Genomic DNA, 17252 nt, shown 5'->3' on the forward strand with positions numbered 1-17252 from the left:
TGCCATGGATGGCTGGATTGGTCTGGATCCCTGCCGCCAGGGTCTCCAGGGCCAAAACAAATCTCAGGGGGAACAGGAGTCATCCCTGCCTCCTTCCTCACGTTGACAGGATATCTGATGTAAAGTCCCCATTGGTTCGGAGCCTAGTGGTCGGTTTCTGACAGTTTGCCTGGGTGAATGCCTTCATCTTAGGGCCAATGTGAGTTTTATCAAACACCTTGGAGAGGTACAACCAGTGCACCCTGTCAATACCTTCTCTGCATCTAGGGAAAGGAGCACCACCAGCTGGTTCCTACTCTCAGACAGACACTTACATGAGTGCCACCACCAGCCTTGTATTATCAATCGCTTGTCCGTTTTTGATAAAGCATGACTGTTGGTGTGCTATAGGACATGGCCAGATGAGCTGGAGCCTAGTTGCCAGGATCAATGTGAATATATTCATGTCACAATTAAGGAGTATGACTGGCCGATATGATAAACACTGCGTCTGTATCGTCTTTGGTTTCCGAAGCAGAATGAGATCGGGGCCTAGCATAGCGTCTATTACCACATTACTCTTCAAGAAATAGTTAAACAGTTTTGAGGGTTCGACAAGGACAGAGGTGTACAGCTTGTAAAAGGAAGCTGGAAATTCGTCTGGCGTTCAGGGATTTCTGGGTCGGCAACCCCTTAATTTCCTTTCTGACTTCCTAATGTGAGATTTCTTCCTCCAGGAGGCACATATCCTCCTCCAAATCTGGTGGTGAATATTCATGAAGATATTCATTTACGGCGCTCGTATTCAACTCCTGAGCTTGGAACAACAGAGTTGAAAAGTATTGCTGGAAGACCGCAATGATCTCTGCCATGTCCTGCGTTAATGTACCCTCATTTTCTATTGCCTTAATATAATTTTGGATGGTCACTACTCTAAAGTTGTGGGCCAAAAGTTTATCAGCCTTATCTTGCTTTTCGTATTAAGAATAATTAAGAGAGTAGTTTCTTGGTTGCATATTTCTCTTAGAATCCTATTCAAGTCCCCTTGTTTATGCTGTTCTTCAACCCAAGAAATTCTAGATTCTAGATCTACCTTACGTTGTTTGGGCAGGTGTTCATGTCGTCATGTTGGATAAGAGTTCCCAGTGAAAAACAGGCCTTACCGCATCCCAGAAGGCTAAGGTAGATCCTTTGCCATAGTTGTTTTCAACAAAATAGTGTTAGATTGTTTCCTCAATATGTTACCTCTGGGTTGGATCTCTTGACATGACCTCCTTTGCAACCCAAGGTTTTGGGTAGGACTTTATTCACCAACAGCCAGATCGGTGCATGGTCTGACAGTGATTTGATGTAAATGGTACAGTCCATTAGTCTGGGTACAGCTCATTAGTCTGGGTAATGAGTTCTGAGAAATCAAGTCAATTCGAGGTTATGTCCCATGGATGTTGTAGTAAAACGTGTAATCCTTTTTGTGTGGAGTGGTGGGAATGCCAGGCGTCATCCAAGGCCATAGCTCGCAAACCCTCTATAAGCAACGCCTGTAGGCGAGGCCCACCATGTCTGGGGTAAGAGCGGTCTAACTCGAGATTAGTGGAGCATTGAAATACTCTGCCATTATTATGTCACCTATCGTAAATTGAGATATTCTAGGAAAGAATAAATTGAAAAAAAATGTCCCTGTCCTCACTGGGACAACAAAGGGAGATAATAGTCAAAGGTTTATTGCCTAGGGTTCCCCATATCCCTACTGGCGACCCTCGAGGTCAGTATTTGTGTTGACTACATGAAAAGACTGGCCTTTGCATAGGATGATAGCTCCAAACATGTGTCTGCATGCATATAAGGACTGGTATTGTATGGGGTACCAGTATGCATACAGGCGCTCAGTGTCTGCTTTGCAAAGGTGGGTTCCCTGCAATAGTGCCACGTCCATCTCTTTCTGTTTAAGCCAAAGCAGTAGGACTAGAGTTTGATCGAGGAGCTCAGGTCCTGCCCCTTAAGTGACACCATCTTCAGAGGTGTCATGATAACTAGTGTTAGTGTGTGCCGTAATAAGTGATACTGTGTGTGTCGGCCTTATGGCCTTGGGTGGTGCCCATTGCGTGTGGTGTCTGGGACATGGAGATACAAGAAAATACTGGGGGATAAACAACTACCCGTAGTAAGGTGGATAACATTAGTACCGAGACCGCACATGGAATCTAGGTCCCTTGGCCCACAATGGGGTTACGAGTCTATCAGGTATATAGAACACTGTATAAAATAAGAAACGGGGGCAGGCTCAAAGGTGGGGTGTGGTAGCCCCTACACCGTATGCCAAATCCCATGAGATAAAGCAACGTATACCAAAAGGGGAATCCCCGGTGATAAGGAACCTTTTCTTTTTGCAGCTGCTGAGTTATCTCATAGAATTACTTCCGTCTGGCGAGCATTTGGCCAGAGACGTCTTGGAAGAGCAGCATCATATCTCACCTGAAGATGATGGGTTCATGCTGGCGAGCTGCCGATAAGATGTCTTCCTTCATATGACAGTGGTGCACCCAAGTAAGGCCGTCTGGAGGGAGATTCTTTTGCTGGTGTAATGCAGAGTAAACCCTGCAGGTGCACTCCAGGAGGATCGGGCTGATCTCATTCAATTGAAGAATGCCGACAAAAAGGGCCTGAACATGGGCCCACAAATTCTGCAGGCGGGATGTCAATGCTCGGCCTTTAATTCTTATTTTACTCTGTCTCAAGCAGTTTACCAAGTCATCAAGTTTATCCTGTAATGTGGTATGATCTCAATCAGGCTTTTTGAGATGGGCAGTGCTATCCATGTTGTCTTGAGTCAGGTCAGCCACTGTTGTTTCAACATGCTCCAGGTGGGAGCCGGTTGGGTGTTGGGAGTGGTCCAGTTCACTCAGGGCCCTATTAGAGTCATGCTGCTGAAATATGCAATGTCCTTGCAAAACTCCAACTCTGAATGTCCTCCTTTGTTGGCCGGGACTGGAAGTAGGGGTAGTTGCTTGACCTGGAGTTCGAGGCTTGAGCGCTCCCTCCCTAGGAGGGCAAGGCATCGGGCTTCAGGAGTAGGACCCTGACAGAAGAGGGATAGGTGTTTTAGCTCTGAGGGCCGCCACTGCTGCAAGTGGTATAATTCTCTGTAAACCCTCCTGTAGGTTACTCAGTCACCAACGTCGTCCCCTGGGGCTCCCTGTTCGGCTACTATTGTAGGGCGGTCAATTGTCTATAGGAGCACTCTCTTGTACCCTCTCACAGCTTCGCCAGCAGATGGCGAACAGATGAGAAGGCTACAGAGCCAAGACTCTCACCCAGCAAGGTGCTCTGTGACTCCCCAGTTAGTCGTTGATGGGCCAAAAGGTGAAGGGTTGCTGCAGCTTCTCTCAGCCCTGGGTTATCCATGCACTCTCCTGGCTAACCCTTCTGGGCCCCTGCTGAAACAGCTGGGCTGTTGCCTCTCCTGAGCCTTCCATCTGTGGTTCTCAATGTTTTGCCCTCTGACCCTCAGAGTATTTTGCCACTACCTCTACATGTTTAGCAAATTCTCTTGGGGGCTGCAGTTTGCAAAGACCAACCTGTGGATAAACACTCCTAGCGGATTCCCTCTTCCACAGCTTCTGGTCACGGGCTCTGGCGGACTGGGGCTCGTATCTGCTTACAGCTAATGGGCCAGTCGGTGGCTCTATCTCTCTCACTCACTCCCCCCTCTCTCTCTCCCTTCGGCTAGGTCTTCTGGTATCTGCTCGCAGCAGCACTGGCCATAACAGGGACCGGTTGGGTTCTCAGTGCCATCCTGCTCAGCCCCTCAGCAGTCACTCTGCCATGTCTTTGGTCTCTCAGCTCCGAACTCAGCTCTCCTGGAGCTCTTTGCTGATCAGCCCCAGGACCACGTCGTTACACAGCCCTTCGCATCAGGGAAGGACCTAATTTATAGCAGGTATTTGGCATTAGGCTTAGGGCAAAGTTGGAAGGGTGTGGTCTCCAGAACACTCCCCACAGTCATTCTCAAAAACTACAACTTGACTCCTTTAAGTTGTCTTCAAGTGATATCTCTGGTGAACATCTGTTGTCATGGAAATTGAAGGTCTCAATGGCTGGCACTGATGAAAGAAACTGTCTGCAGAAGGTTTCCCATTGTTGAAGTCAAATTCCTGACAGCTGTCACTTAAGTTCCTAAATGTGCCCCGGAGATGACATACGAACATCTGAATCCACTGGTGAAAGAAAACAATATGAAGTGGAGTCTTTGTCTGGGCATGTTGTGGATGAAAAGTGGAGCCTCATCAGGTCTTGTGGCTCAAAAACAACTTTGAAAAAAAATATCTTGCAAACGCCCTCTCCTAACACTGGCAGTAGTATGCAGAGCATGAGTAGCCACAGCCACACATGCTACAGCCACTTTATTTCCTCTGCTTATTTGAGGACCCAACAATGTTGAGCTGCTTCAATCAATCAATCAAAAAAATTTGTAGAGCGCGCTATTCACCCATGAGGGTCTCAAGGCGCTGAGGAGAGGGGGGGGGGGGGGGGGGGGGGAGGAAGGGGGAGGATCACTGATCGAACAACCAGGTCTGATCGGAGGTTGCGTGTGGAAGTTCACTCTTTCGTTGAGGTAGGTTGGGCCGGTGTTGTGGAGGGATTTGTGTGCGTGGATGAGGATCTTGAATGTGATTCTCTTGTCTATGGGGAGCCAGTGAAGGGATTTGAGGTGTGGTGAGATTCGTTCGTGGCGGGGGAGGCCAAGGACGAGGCGTGAGGGCTGTGTTCTGGATTCTCTGGTGTTTGCGTTTGAGTGTGGTGCCGGCGTAGAGGGCGTTACTGTAGTCCAGTCTGCTGATGATGAGTGCGTGCATGACTGTCTTTCTGGTCTCTGGGGGAATCCATTTGAAGGATTCTTTTAGAGTGCGGTGTGTGTGGAAGCAGGAGGAGGTTAGAGCATTGATTTGCTGTGTGATGGAGAGGGAGGGGTCCAGGATGATGCCGAGGTTGAGTGCGTGGTTTGCGGGGGTGGGTGCGGGACCTAGGGCGGTGGGCCACCAGGAGTCGTCCCATGTGGTTTTGTTGGGGCCGAAAATTATGATCTCGGTTTTGTTGGAGTTGAGCTTGAGGTGGTTAGTTGTCATCAAGTTGGCAGTGTTGAGGAGTGCAGCGTGTAGGTTGGTTTTGGCAGTGGTGGGGTTGCGGGTGAGGGAGAGGTTGAGTTGGGTGTCATCTGCATAGGAGAGGATAGTGATTCTGTGTGCTCGGAGGTTGTTGGCTAGGGGGATCATGTAGATGTTGAAGAGTGTGGGGCTGAGGGAGGACCCCTGGGGGACTCCGCAGGTGATCTTGGTAGGGTTGGAGTGGAAGAGCGGATGGGGGACTCTCTGGGTCCAGTCGGTGAGGAAGGAGGTGAGCCAGTCTAAGGCTTTGTGGTGAATTCCTATGTTGTGGAGGCGTGTGCGGAGTGTGTGGTGGGAGACGGTGTCAAAGGCTGCGGAGAGGTCTAGGAGGATGAGTGCGACGGTCTCGCCTTTGTCGACTTTGGTCCTGATGTCGTCAGTGCATGCGATGAGGGCGGTCTCCGTGCTGTGGTTCTTGCGGAACCCAGATTGTGAGGGATCAAGAGTGTTGTTTGCTTCGAGGAGGTGTGATAGGCGGGCGTTGACTAGTTACTCGGCAACCTTAGCGGGGAAAGGGAGGAGGGAGATGGGGCGGTAGTTGGAGAGGATCTACGGGTCGGCGTGGGTTTTTTTCTTTAGGAGAGCGGTGATTTCCGCGTGCTTCCAGGGGTCTGGGTAGGTGGCAAAGTCGAAGGAGGAGTTGATTATGTTGCAGAATATGGGGGCGATGGTTGGGCTGGTTTTGTTGTAGATGCAATGTGGGCAGGGGTCGGAAGGGGATCCGGAGCGGCTGGAGTTCATGTTTTTTTCAGTTTCTTCGTGTGTGGTGGGGGGTCCAAGTGGAGAGTGTGGTGGGGGGGGGGGGGGGGGTCAAGAGTGGGGGTTGGGTTGGGTGAGTGAGGGGTGTGCGTGTGTGGTATGAAGCTGTTGTGGATGTCCAGGATTTTCTGGAGGAAGTGGTTGGAAAGGGCGTCACATAGGGGTTGTGTGTGTGAGGGGTCTATGTTGCTGGCTTTGGGTTTGACAAGTTCATTAATGATGGTGAAGAGTTCTTTGCTGTTTTGAGAGTTGTTGCCAAGGCATGTCTTGTAGTGATCTCTTTTGGCGGTGCGTATGAGTTGGTGATGGGTGCGAATGGTGGTTTTGAGGTTGGAGAAGTTGGTTGTAGAGGGTTCTAGTTGCCATACTTTCTCAGCTTGGAGGCATTTGCGTTTGGAGTCTTGGAGTTCCGGGGTGAACCATGGGCGTTCTTGATGTTGCGGGTGGCGATGTGTTTTCTGAGGGGGGCTAGTGTGTCTGCGCAGGTGGTGATCCATTTGGAGAGGTTGTGTGCTCCTGTGTTGGGGTCGTTGGCGGGGGGGGGGGGGATTGTGGGCCAGTTGGGAGTTTAGTTGTTCTGTGGGGATCTTGTCCCACATAGGGTAGGGTGTGGTGTGTTGATGGTAGTGTGTGGGGGGTTTGGTGAAGGAGGAGTGGACACAGTGGTGGTCAGTCCAGAGGAGTTCGGTGTGTGTGGGTGTAGGCTATGTGTTGGCTTGGGAAATGGATAACGGAAGGCTTTACAAGATAAACTTTGGAAAGAAATCTAAAGAAGTGGCAGTGTATGCCGCTTCTGCCTACATGGCAAGTGGGAACACAGGACTGCACAGATGATACTACACCAGAGAGGACATTTAAACATTTAAACGTTTCGTGTGATCGTAAAAAGGTTCAGAGATTCTTGACAGAGATTGAGGAGTGGATTAAGTAGACACTAGGGCAGTTCTACCTCAGAGTTAATGTTTTGTCTCCCTGCATGCTGAAATGTATAACAAAAATCTGGGTCATAAATTTTGGTAGATAAGTGGTGGCTAATTTGGCATTATTGCATATGTGGCAAACGTTAGGATTGGGTATGTGGGGGTTGGATGAAAAAATTACAGGAATGTACAACAGTAACCTAGCTATTGATACATTATCTTTGCTTAGGTTTGTTCAGCTTCTCCCTCAGATGCAGCAAACCAGGAAAAATTGAGTATCTCTCTAGGTTAGACACACATTGGAGGAAGTAAACATTTGCTGAATGGGCTGTTCACACTGATATTAATGAGATACACCCAAGGGAAGTGTTCTCTGAGAATATTTAATCCCAGCATGTGCTCCATGAGTTCTATGAGTGCCTACTGAGAACTCGAGAACTCAGATCCTCCCTCCTGATGTGGGAACAAGCATGGGTGGGTCTGGGCTTATATTACTTCATAAAGTATGCATGTTTTTAAGACAGACTGCTGCTAAGATTAACAGTTAAGTATATAACATGATTGACTAAGGATTACAGCCAATATACACACAGTAGAGAAATGTATGCTGAAAGAATACAAAATGTTGGCCTATACAACAGTAAATTGTAATCCTTGTACCACTGGGCAGCATATATTATGACCGTTTCAAGCATTTAAAAATAAAGATTTGAAAACAAAAGATGTGGTAAAATGTCAAATATGAGGCCAGTTCAATTCAAAATGACTGGCAACAGATGTGAAATACTCTAATGAAATTACTGCTATCTGAAAAGATCTAGATAACCCCCAAAAATATGGCCACAAGGACATGCTGTGCGGTGCAGAGAATCACACACTGGCATACAAGCTCACCTGGCACATTTGGAACCTGCTGACTTGGGGCATTTGGAAAGTGTAATACCTGAGCAGGTGAGCATTTGCTCAGACTGGCAATGGCTTTGTTATCCCTGATGCCTGATTGCATGTGCCGTCTGTATTATTAAGTGCATAGGGTAGATACTGCACCCTAGGTCCCAAATTACCACACAGCTTCCACAAAGGTTTCAATTACCCTCATTGTCAATCTGACTGCATACACATCTCTACAGTTAAAAGGACACGCTGTGGAAATCACCCACAATGCACTGCTTCGTTTCCACCATGTGCCCAGAGTTGTTACAGTTCGGAGGCCAACTCCTCCCCCAGTGATGTCTTTCAGTTCATTTGTAGGCATGTATTGTTATGAATTATTGCTTAAACATACCTGCAACACCTCTGTATCCCCAAATGTTGGCTATAAATTATGATGCAATGTGGAGCACTCCACTTGCCTGACAGGATGAGGTTTGATATACAGAGTGCCTCCAAAAATAATACATATAATACACACTTGATTAAGGAAAACAAATTCATGCTCGTGATAGCAAGGTATTACACTCACACAAATAATGAAATGGAACACTACAGACTTTTAAAAAATCTCTGTTTTTTCAACTATTATCAAGTCTGGCTCTGTGGAAGCAGGGTGCTGTGGAGGTCATAAAGGTCTCCATGGAGAAAACAATCATCTAGAAGGACTAGAAAGGTTTGATACTTCTAGAAGGTTTGTCTGAATTGAAGGATGTTTTTCCAGAGTGGCATTTTATGAAGTCCTTTGAGACATCAAAGTAAGAATGGTGTTCTTCTATCCTACCGTCCCCTTTAGTTGCTACCAATAATGAGGCACTGCCATCGGTTTGTGTTATGCTATAGTTAAACATGGACTCCATGAAAGCCCTCATTTAAATTAACAGAATGTAGTACATTTAGAGAATAAAAATAATAATAAAAGAAAGCAAAGAATATTGTAAAGGTAACTAAAGCTGCACTCACCGACGCCTCTCCCTGGATTCACCAGCAGAGGATTCAGTACCACTTGTAGAGGATGGGTTGGCAGATGTAACTGCATTGTTGGCAGCATTGGGTAGAGGTCGGTTAGTGAGGACACCTAATGGAGTGCTTGCAGGTGTACCCTCTGAAGACTTCTCTACTGTAGAGTCAGTCTGTAGCCGAGGTGGAACCCTGAAAAATACAACAAGAGGCTTCCACATTAAATTGGAGCATTCCCTTCATATTTTACTGAAGCAATTAAGCGTTTAAAGACAAACAAACGATTAATAAGGTAAAGCAGGCCTAAGAAGATTTATCTACATAGCCAGACATTTATTAACCCCCACACAAGGGTATAGAAATCTTTCAAAACCAGTGCTGGGCTCTTCATTTAATAATTAACACTTTGAAGAACAAAAAGGGGACATAGTTAATCTAGCACTGATATAAAAAAAAAGAGTTAAACTCCTACAATTCTATCAAGTATTTGGTTAGGCATTAATTATACGACCTCTGCTTGTAATGCGAAAATTGTACATTTGTGTGCTGCACTACAAGGCGTCAGGCTCAGTGGTATTCCAATACCCAAATTCCTCCGCTTTCAAAACTCAATTCTCCCATTACGCCCAGACTTGAACTACGGCAGCTTTGTGAGAACGCCCAGCAATGTTCCCAACCTGGCCACAGGAAATGCTAACATTCTGTTCCGCAGGCTAAGTTGAAAGATGGGCCTATCCCCGGATACTAGTAAAATACCTCAAATCTGCATGCCAACAACTAAAGTAAGAGGAGTTCTTACAAATGTACTCCAATTGTTGGAAGTGAGGTGTAAAGGCTAATTTAAGATGCACTCAGAGGAAAATAAGGCTTCCTACATTAGTTTTCTTTTGTGAAGCACAAAGAAATATAATGGTTTAGGTTTTCAAGTACAGTTTAAGAACAGTGTTGCATTGGCAGAGCTGCAACCTTATAGTCCCTTTTTGGTCAAATGAAAGACTCAACATAACAAAAGGTTCTAGCAGCAGGGAGCATCACAAAGTGAAACTGTGCACAACATTTCCCTGCAAAATGCACCAGATCACAGTGACATTCTTACCTGGCAGGCTGACGGACTGATGCAGTAGTGTTAGCACTGGCAGGTGTGGGGAAAGCTTGCCACTGGCTGCCTAATGAGGTAGAAAGACCAGTTTCTGGGGATGAGGTAGAAGGTGATGTAACACGATTGGCTGAAATGCAAGGACTGAGGTCATTTCTTCCAAATGAAGGACTGAAAGAAGAAAGGAAAGGGTCACACATTAGTACATTTATGAACAAATCTTAAATGGCTTATCCTGCAAAGAGGGAAAAAAGCAGTTCTCTTTAACCAGTCCTTCAGCAATAACAGACATTACAGAAAGTTGTTTGACGACACGTGCTGCCGTTATGACATCTGTGACATTCACAAGTCAGATAATTGAGAGACAAAACATGTTAAACGCTAGTAAGCTGGAGTTTCTATCTCTTGCTCAAGAGGACTACAGGCAGATTTTTACCAGATGTTATGGGAGTGCCAGCAAATTGAAGAATAATGTGCAGAAATATTAATCCTAATGAATGAAGTCTCAGGCAGAACGGTGATGTGTGGTGCAAATAGAAAAATCTTTTTTACTTACCCCGTAAATATCTGTTTGCAGCTTGTAGTGCTGTAGATTAACATGCTCTGAATACTCCTGCCTTTTAGTGTTGGGTGCAGATACTTACAAGCTGTTTTATTCAAAGACGTCTGTAGTCTTGAAATTTCTTGTGACTCGTCCCTGAGCCCACAGCGCAACAAGACAAGACTTCTACATCAGATTATTTTTCACTAAAAAGTGAGTAATAAACATGGAGCAAACCAAAGCAAGACGAAAACTAAATATACTATAAATTATGACTAAGTAATGGGAAACATCTTGGATCAGAAATAGCTTCCAGGGAGGTGGGAAGATGCATGTGAATCTACAACTCTACAAGCTACGAACAGATGGTTACCAGAGTAAGTAACACTTTCCATTTGTACCACAAGAAGCTTTAGATACAGATGCTCTGCATAAACTGTAAAACAAACTTGCTACCGAGGGCCAAGCACAACCCCTGTCTTGCACAAACCTTGCAATTGTTTCCTGTGCACTTACACACTGCCTCAGACAGCCCTTTCTTTAGGCCTTGCACTAGCAGGCCGCAGCAAACCAGCTCGTCACCACTGGCAGTCTGGTATTTTCACACAGAGCCTAGCCTTGCTTGCCACTGGGCTCTAAGGCACTCTCTAAGGCCACACACATCTCTATCTGGAGGGGGCTGCGGCCTAACCACTCATCTGGTCTCCAGCTGTTCCTGCTGGCCTTAGCACTGTACCCCATAAAACCACTTCCTTTCCCAGGGATTCCAGGGAGACAGGTTATTTTCAAGTAAAGTTCTGACCGCAAATTTCCTTTTTTTCCCCAATCACAGACCCCACCACCCCCACCTCACTCATATGCAAATACTCTTCTTGCGCAGTACCGGCCCCCAAGGTCTTACCTGGGTCTGACTCCCAGGATCCCCGTTGCCAGCGGCCTGGCTTTCTGACTCCCTCTGCACCCTTGTCCTGGCTGGGCTGCTGAGGACAGTGAAAAGAGGGCGGCCTGGATCAGGAGCTGGAACTGGTGCAAACCCGCAGCTCCACACCACCGACTTCGGGCCGAGTGCGCACTGCAGCCCAGTTATGGGTCAAACAGCGCAAGCACAGACTGTCTGGCCCATAAGTGGGCTGCAGTGGGCACACGGTGAACTCTGCTCTGCTGCCGGGGCTAGCAGAGTTTTTGGCTGAATTCCAGGCTGAGTGCAAAAAAACTTAGTTAACACCGCCAGCGGATCGGAGCTCACTGCCCACCCCTAGTTCTTAATATAGTATTCGCAACCAACTCCTCCTGATGGGCTTGAATATCCACTCAATATTACTTAAACTCTGTGGTACTGACCATGTAAAAGCTTTACAAATGTCTGTTGTGGAAATGTTTTTATAGTAACCTTTTTCTTTTGAGTGGAATATGCTTTAGGCACTACAGGTAGTCTATGTGTAGCTTTATCACAACAGGTCTTTATATACCTAACAAACAATCTGCAATGCCAGCCTTAGAAATGTGGTTTCTTAATTCAGGTTCTGCAAAACTAATGAGAAGATGAGTTGCTTTACAGATGGTTTTGTTCCACCAATGCAGTATTTTAGTGCCCCTTTGACATCTACTGTGTGTAATCCCCTTTCTGTCACTTTTTCTAGGTGTAGGAAGAACAGAAGCATCTCAATGGATTGGTTTACAAATTAGGCGGAGTCCATACCTTTGGAAAACGTTTTGGTTTTGTCCTTAAGACAATTTTGTCTTGCAGTCACATGAAAAATGACTTATTCTCGGTTGGTGCTTGAAGCTGGCACACACTTTTGAGTGAGGTAACAACAAGTAGGAAATCAATCTTTGCCAACAGAAACTGCATTTTGCTAGAGTATAGTGGCTCAAAAGGAGGCCCCATCGTTTCTGTTAAGATTATATTAAGATTTCATGAAGGGGTCAGATAACTCTCTAAAGGAATTTCTCATACAACCTTACATGAAGGCCTTGACAACAGGTATTTTGAACAGGGACAAGAGTTCTCTGTTTTGCACGTACTCTGCCTCTTGGCAAAATATAAGTGTATAGAAGTGCATGCCAACACAGATTTTTGTGGGGGCAACTAAGTAACAAATATTTTCTACTGTTGCTGTAAGAGGTTCAAAGAGGATTCTCAAACAGTAATGGACAAACTTTTTCCTGAGAGATTTTGAGGTATTCAAACTTTAGGACCTCAGAAGCCAAGTCGCTAGATTCATTTGCCCAGGGTATGGATATCTAACCTGACACTGACCCTGAAAGAAGAGCTCTGGTGCTAGGAGTAGGTATTAATTCAGCAGTAAAGACATTTTCAGCAGCACTGAATACAAAGTTAGCACTTGCAGAATGAGGGTCATGAATGTTTGCCTCATCATCCTCGCACATGTGATCAAGAGCATGTATTGTGAATAGTCATGCAGTTGAGATGCTCTTCTCATCCCATGAATGAGATATCTCTGGTAATGGTCACCATCGGGTAAGGGTCCAATAAATGGTCTTGCTCAGCAATAGGTTTTTGTTGTTCTATCACTGGAGATTGCCAGTCGTCTGGGTATAGTAATCTGTGAATGGCATCTCTTCTGAGATGGGCAGCTATCACTGCTAGGCATTTGGTAAACATTTTTGGGGCTGTAGTGGCACCAAACAAAAGAAGCGTGAGCTTGTACTGAAACCTACAAAGTCCAGGTAGCGGTGGAGTACCAGGCATGCGTGAATTTGTATACAGGTATCCTTGAAGGCATGGGTCGCCTTGGAGTCTTCTGGCAAGAGCAATATAATTAAGTCTTTGAACGTTGTCATTTGAAGTACTTCAGTAGGAGATAGGATTCAATGGTTTGAGATCAAGGCTCAGTTGCAGGTTAACATTCTTTTTTGCATAATAAAACACAGCAAGACTAATGCTTGGTCCCACTTTTGTCACTTGGCACCTTTGCTGAGAAGTGCCTGTACTTCTTCCTGCAATTCGCAGTAGATTGTATTAACTCATCATGTGCTGTCTATGTGGTATGTTTGCTGGTGTGGAGTAAACAGCAGCCCTGCTGGACAATGGACATGACCCACTTGTCTGAGACTATTTTGTTTCACTGTGGAAGAAAGTACCCAATTCTCTCCCTGGGAGGTGTTCTATGATTGGGGAAATAGATACTAAGTCACAGTTTGGAGGTAAAAGTGCCTTGTATTCTTGCCTCATCTGTTGCCACGCTAGCTAACTTGACTACAAGACTTGGAGTTATCACCCCTTCTGAAAGGACTGCTGCTGTCCGAAACCTAATCGTTCTGTTGAAGGTACAGCTGTGGCTCCAAATGTAGCTTGCTGTTTTCAAAAACAAGCTTTGGATTACTGTGTTTGGAGGGCACCCAAAGCTTTGATGGTGTTATTATCTTTTTCAATGTTCTATAGCATGCTGTCTTCCGGTGTTTGCAAGAGATGTTCTCACTAAAAAGGAAAATTGATGAGCTGTTGAACCTCAAGGCAAGACAACTTACGCATTGCAGGAAGGTACAGAAAAATACTGGTATTGCCTCGCTGGAGGCTGCATCTGCAGCATCCAGGGCATGCAGGATATTGTCTTTGGGCTTCAGGCTTTGGGGAGGTGTTTTACCAACGCATCCATTTCTTTCAAATGGTAACGTCAGTCCTGGGAAAGAAACCACACAGAATTGGCAGTCTTCCACTGATCTCATGCTCTCACTGCAGAGCGCTTCCCAGCTGCATCTATGTTCCTAATTTATTTGTCAAGATGTGGGTGCCCCTAGTAGCCTGGGCTGCAGCGGTTTTCTTGGCCATGGGGACAAGAGAGCCAAATGGAACATGGCCTCTGATATATGCTGGACAAGTAGAAGCAGGCTTATATTTTTTCCTCCACCCTTGGATTTACCACTCAGACCTACAGGTGCCTTAATGTTTTCAGTAGCACGTCTCGTCGTGCTTTAAGCACTGACAAATACGGCACCAACCTTTCAGTTTTTGTCAGCATTTCCACTAGGAAATCCTCCTCCTCTACATGTAAGCCGACCTTACAACATTCAGCTGCCCTTTGTATTATCGTATATGTGGTGGTGTCATTGGGAGGTGAGGTGCTCACAGGATAAAGCCCTAGGCTAATTTCTTCCTGTAGTTTGGCATAGTAGTCATCCCCAGGAGGCACAGGCTCAAAGACTGACAGGTTGACTATCATGGTCTGACTTTCTGTGGAAACAGTGAACAGAGTACGTGGTGGTGGTAGGGAAGCAGGCTGGTGTTCTGAGACATTGGGCTGTTCTCCACTTTCCTTAAATATGGATAAACTACATAGCTCCTCAGATAGTCCTGCTTCAAGTCTAACCTTCTCTTCCTGTCTGCACCAGGCAGTGGTGTGTGTGGCTCCTCGGAGTAGGTGGTGAGCATGCATGGATTTTTTTGCTACAGGGGAAAAAATAGATTGTGAGCTGGGGATCTTTCACTCGACTCCAATCTCTACTTTGAGGTCATTTTTGGTACCAGTCTGACAGTCGGCTTCAAAATAGGCTTTGGCATGAATTATGGGTCCAAGGAGAGCTAGTCTTTCCTTTGAGTTTGACATCGGATGGAACTGTGGCCCTGCCCCAAGCATTCCCTGAGGCCAAAGGATACTCTCAGTGCCAATGAGACTCACAACCTAACGTCAGACCCAAAGGTCAGTGGTGCCTCTTGTGGCCAGTGTTAGGATTCGATGCCCAGTTTAGTCTGGAGCAGTGTTCTTCCTCTTGGCTTGGACGGCGTTCGAGGTTGATCTCCAAAATATTGATCCTGTATTATAAGCTGAAGAGTAAGGGGCTCTAGGCAAGGTTTTTTGCCCTGGGTCCTTGAACTGGCTGTGGAGTTGTAGTCTCTTCCTCGATGTCTGAGACGTTTAATGTAGAAGTCTCTAGGCTTTGTACCTGGTGGGCTGGTGGAATGCCTGAAGTGACCTTTCGGTCCCTGCAAGTCAACCTACTATACACAGGCTAAATCCAGGTGGTATTGTCAGTGGGTTCTTGATGATGCATCTCATGATCAGCCCAGTAGCGCTCTAGGCAACCAAGAATCACTTTTATATTTTTGAACGCCAGATAAGCAGAGCAGGTTGACAACTAAGATTTTGAGGAGAGGCAACAGACCTGGTGGTGATTACACGACATATATTTGCTGATATTTCTTGCTATTACTCCTCAAAAGGCACATAGAAATAGTTGCTAGCCCCGCAGCTTGAGCTGAAACGTCTGAATCCACCAGTTGAAAAAAAACACAATATGAAGTTGGGTGTCTGGTGTATTGTGAGCTATGAGAAAAGTCAAGAGATCTAAACCTAACTTATTCGAAAGAAAAACAACTTCCAAACGTCTGCTCCCTACACTAGATGACAGGACTAAAAACACCACCTGCAACAAACAATGGTTCTAACATAAATCTGTCTCATATATTTACTAGCACAGTTAAACATCTAAAGCAACTAACACTGCACATCTAAACTAAAATTCAAAAGGTTTGACAAGAAATGGAGGTATCCAACTAACATTATAGCATGGTGACACAGATAAGCATAACGAACACCTTATTAGGTTTTGTCTTCGCCTTTATGGATGTTGTCCCAAGATTACATATCTATAGAAAGATACCTATATTACAAACCAAAGAATTTGGGTATATGCAGATATAGGGCTTTCAACTGATGCTTTGGAATGCTCAAAAAGAACATGTTACTTACCTTCCCTAACGCTTTTTCTGGTAGATACTCTAATCGCAGATTCCTCACCTTTAGAGTATACCCCAGACATCAGACTGGATCAGGAAAGTTTTCACATACGTGGTTCTGCACAACGCAAGGTGGTGCCCTGCAGCCCATATATGTGTCTCCTCTGCGAGTCAACATCACTTTCTTGATTGACTCTTTCCATGCTCTCGAACATAGAGCACAATACAATCAGAGCGACCAGTGTGCAGATTTTTTATTTATGGCTTTTTTAAATTAAATATTTTTATTTCAATTTTCATGTAAATACATAAACTAACACAGGCAATACAGTCAATTACTTTAAGCATTGTCGTCCATGTGTTGTTGCCAATAGTATTCAGTATTACAACAAAATGCTTATTTTCCTTCTTGGGACACAAAAGAGCACTAGATATAAGAGACAGTACACAAAAAATAATGTGGGACAGACTTGTATTGATTACCTCTTACTGGGAATCTGGTTTGATGTCTTAGCAATGCCCCCCTCCAAGGACTCTAGCCCATAGTAACTTCCCCACCACTCCCATATCTTGTAAAACTTGCGGGGGCAGCCTCTACTACGATAGGTCACCTTATCTGTCGCCATGTAGAGGTCCAACCTCCACTGCCATTCTTCTATGGAGGGTAACTTCGACGCTCCCCAATATCCTACCACATCTCTCTTGGCAACCACCAGAGCTAGCAAACAAGAGTAGTCCACGTCACTTGGGATCCCCAGCATAACAACCCGCGGTTCAGGCGGAAGCGGGACCTCCAAAATAGCAGAAAACTGAGTATTGTTGTGCAGTATAATCTTATGCAGAGGCATTCCCAGATTGTTTGAAAAAAGGTCCCCAAATCTGCCGGACATTTGAGGCGATTTGGAGCAGGCTCTTGACTTGATAGCAACTTCATGCTGGTGCATTAATGTTGCTTCCCAATCTACGCCCTCAAATTCTCCCACATCCCTTAGCCGCCTCTCATGCAGCAGGCCCAGGGTATTCGTCATGTTGTTGTTAATCGTTCTGTACATGGTGGAGATTGCTCCTTTGGTTAGTTCATTCAATAGTATTCGACTTTCTAATGGGGCGTATTCAGGTATCTCTGCCCCAACCAGCACCTCGGCATGCCATGTGTGTCTCAGTTGTGCATACTTTAAACTCCCACAGTACGTCCCCTACCAGAGGG

At 45.7% G+C, this 17252-nt stretch overlaps 1 protein-coding gene across 3 annotated transcripts in view; it reads right to left on the reverse strand.

Moving 5' to 3' along the window:
• PPP1R12B (protein phosphatase 1 regulatory subunit 12B) overlaps positions 1-17252 on the reverse strand; it is a 786992-nt gene that overhangs the window by 499229 nt on the left and 270511 nt on the right. For all 3 annotated transcript variants that reach the window (XM_069238924.1, XM_069238923.1, XM_069238925.1), the window contains 2 exons: positions 9807-9977; positions 8714-8902 (listed from right to left, as the gene is read on the reverse strand). In XM_069238924.1, coding sequence (XP_069095025.1) covers positions 8714-8902; positions 9807-9977 — 360 coding nt within the window. The remainder of the gene's footprint in view (positions 1-8713; positions 8903-9806; positions 9978-17252) is intronic.

Source organism: Pleurodeles waltl, chromosome 6 (genome assembly GCF_031143425.1).
Source record: "Pleurodeles waltl isolate 20211129_DDA chromosome 6, aPleWal1.hap1.20221129, whole genome shotgun sequence".
Classification (NCBI taxonomy): Eukaryota; Metazoa; Chordata; class Amphibia; order Caudata; family Salamandridae; genus Pleurodeles; species Pleurodeles waltl.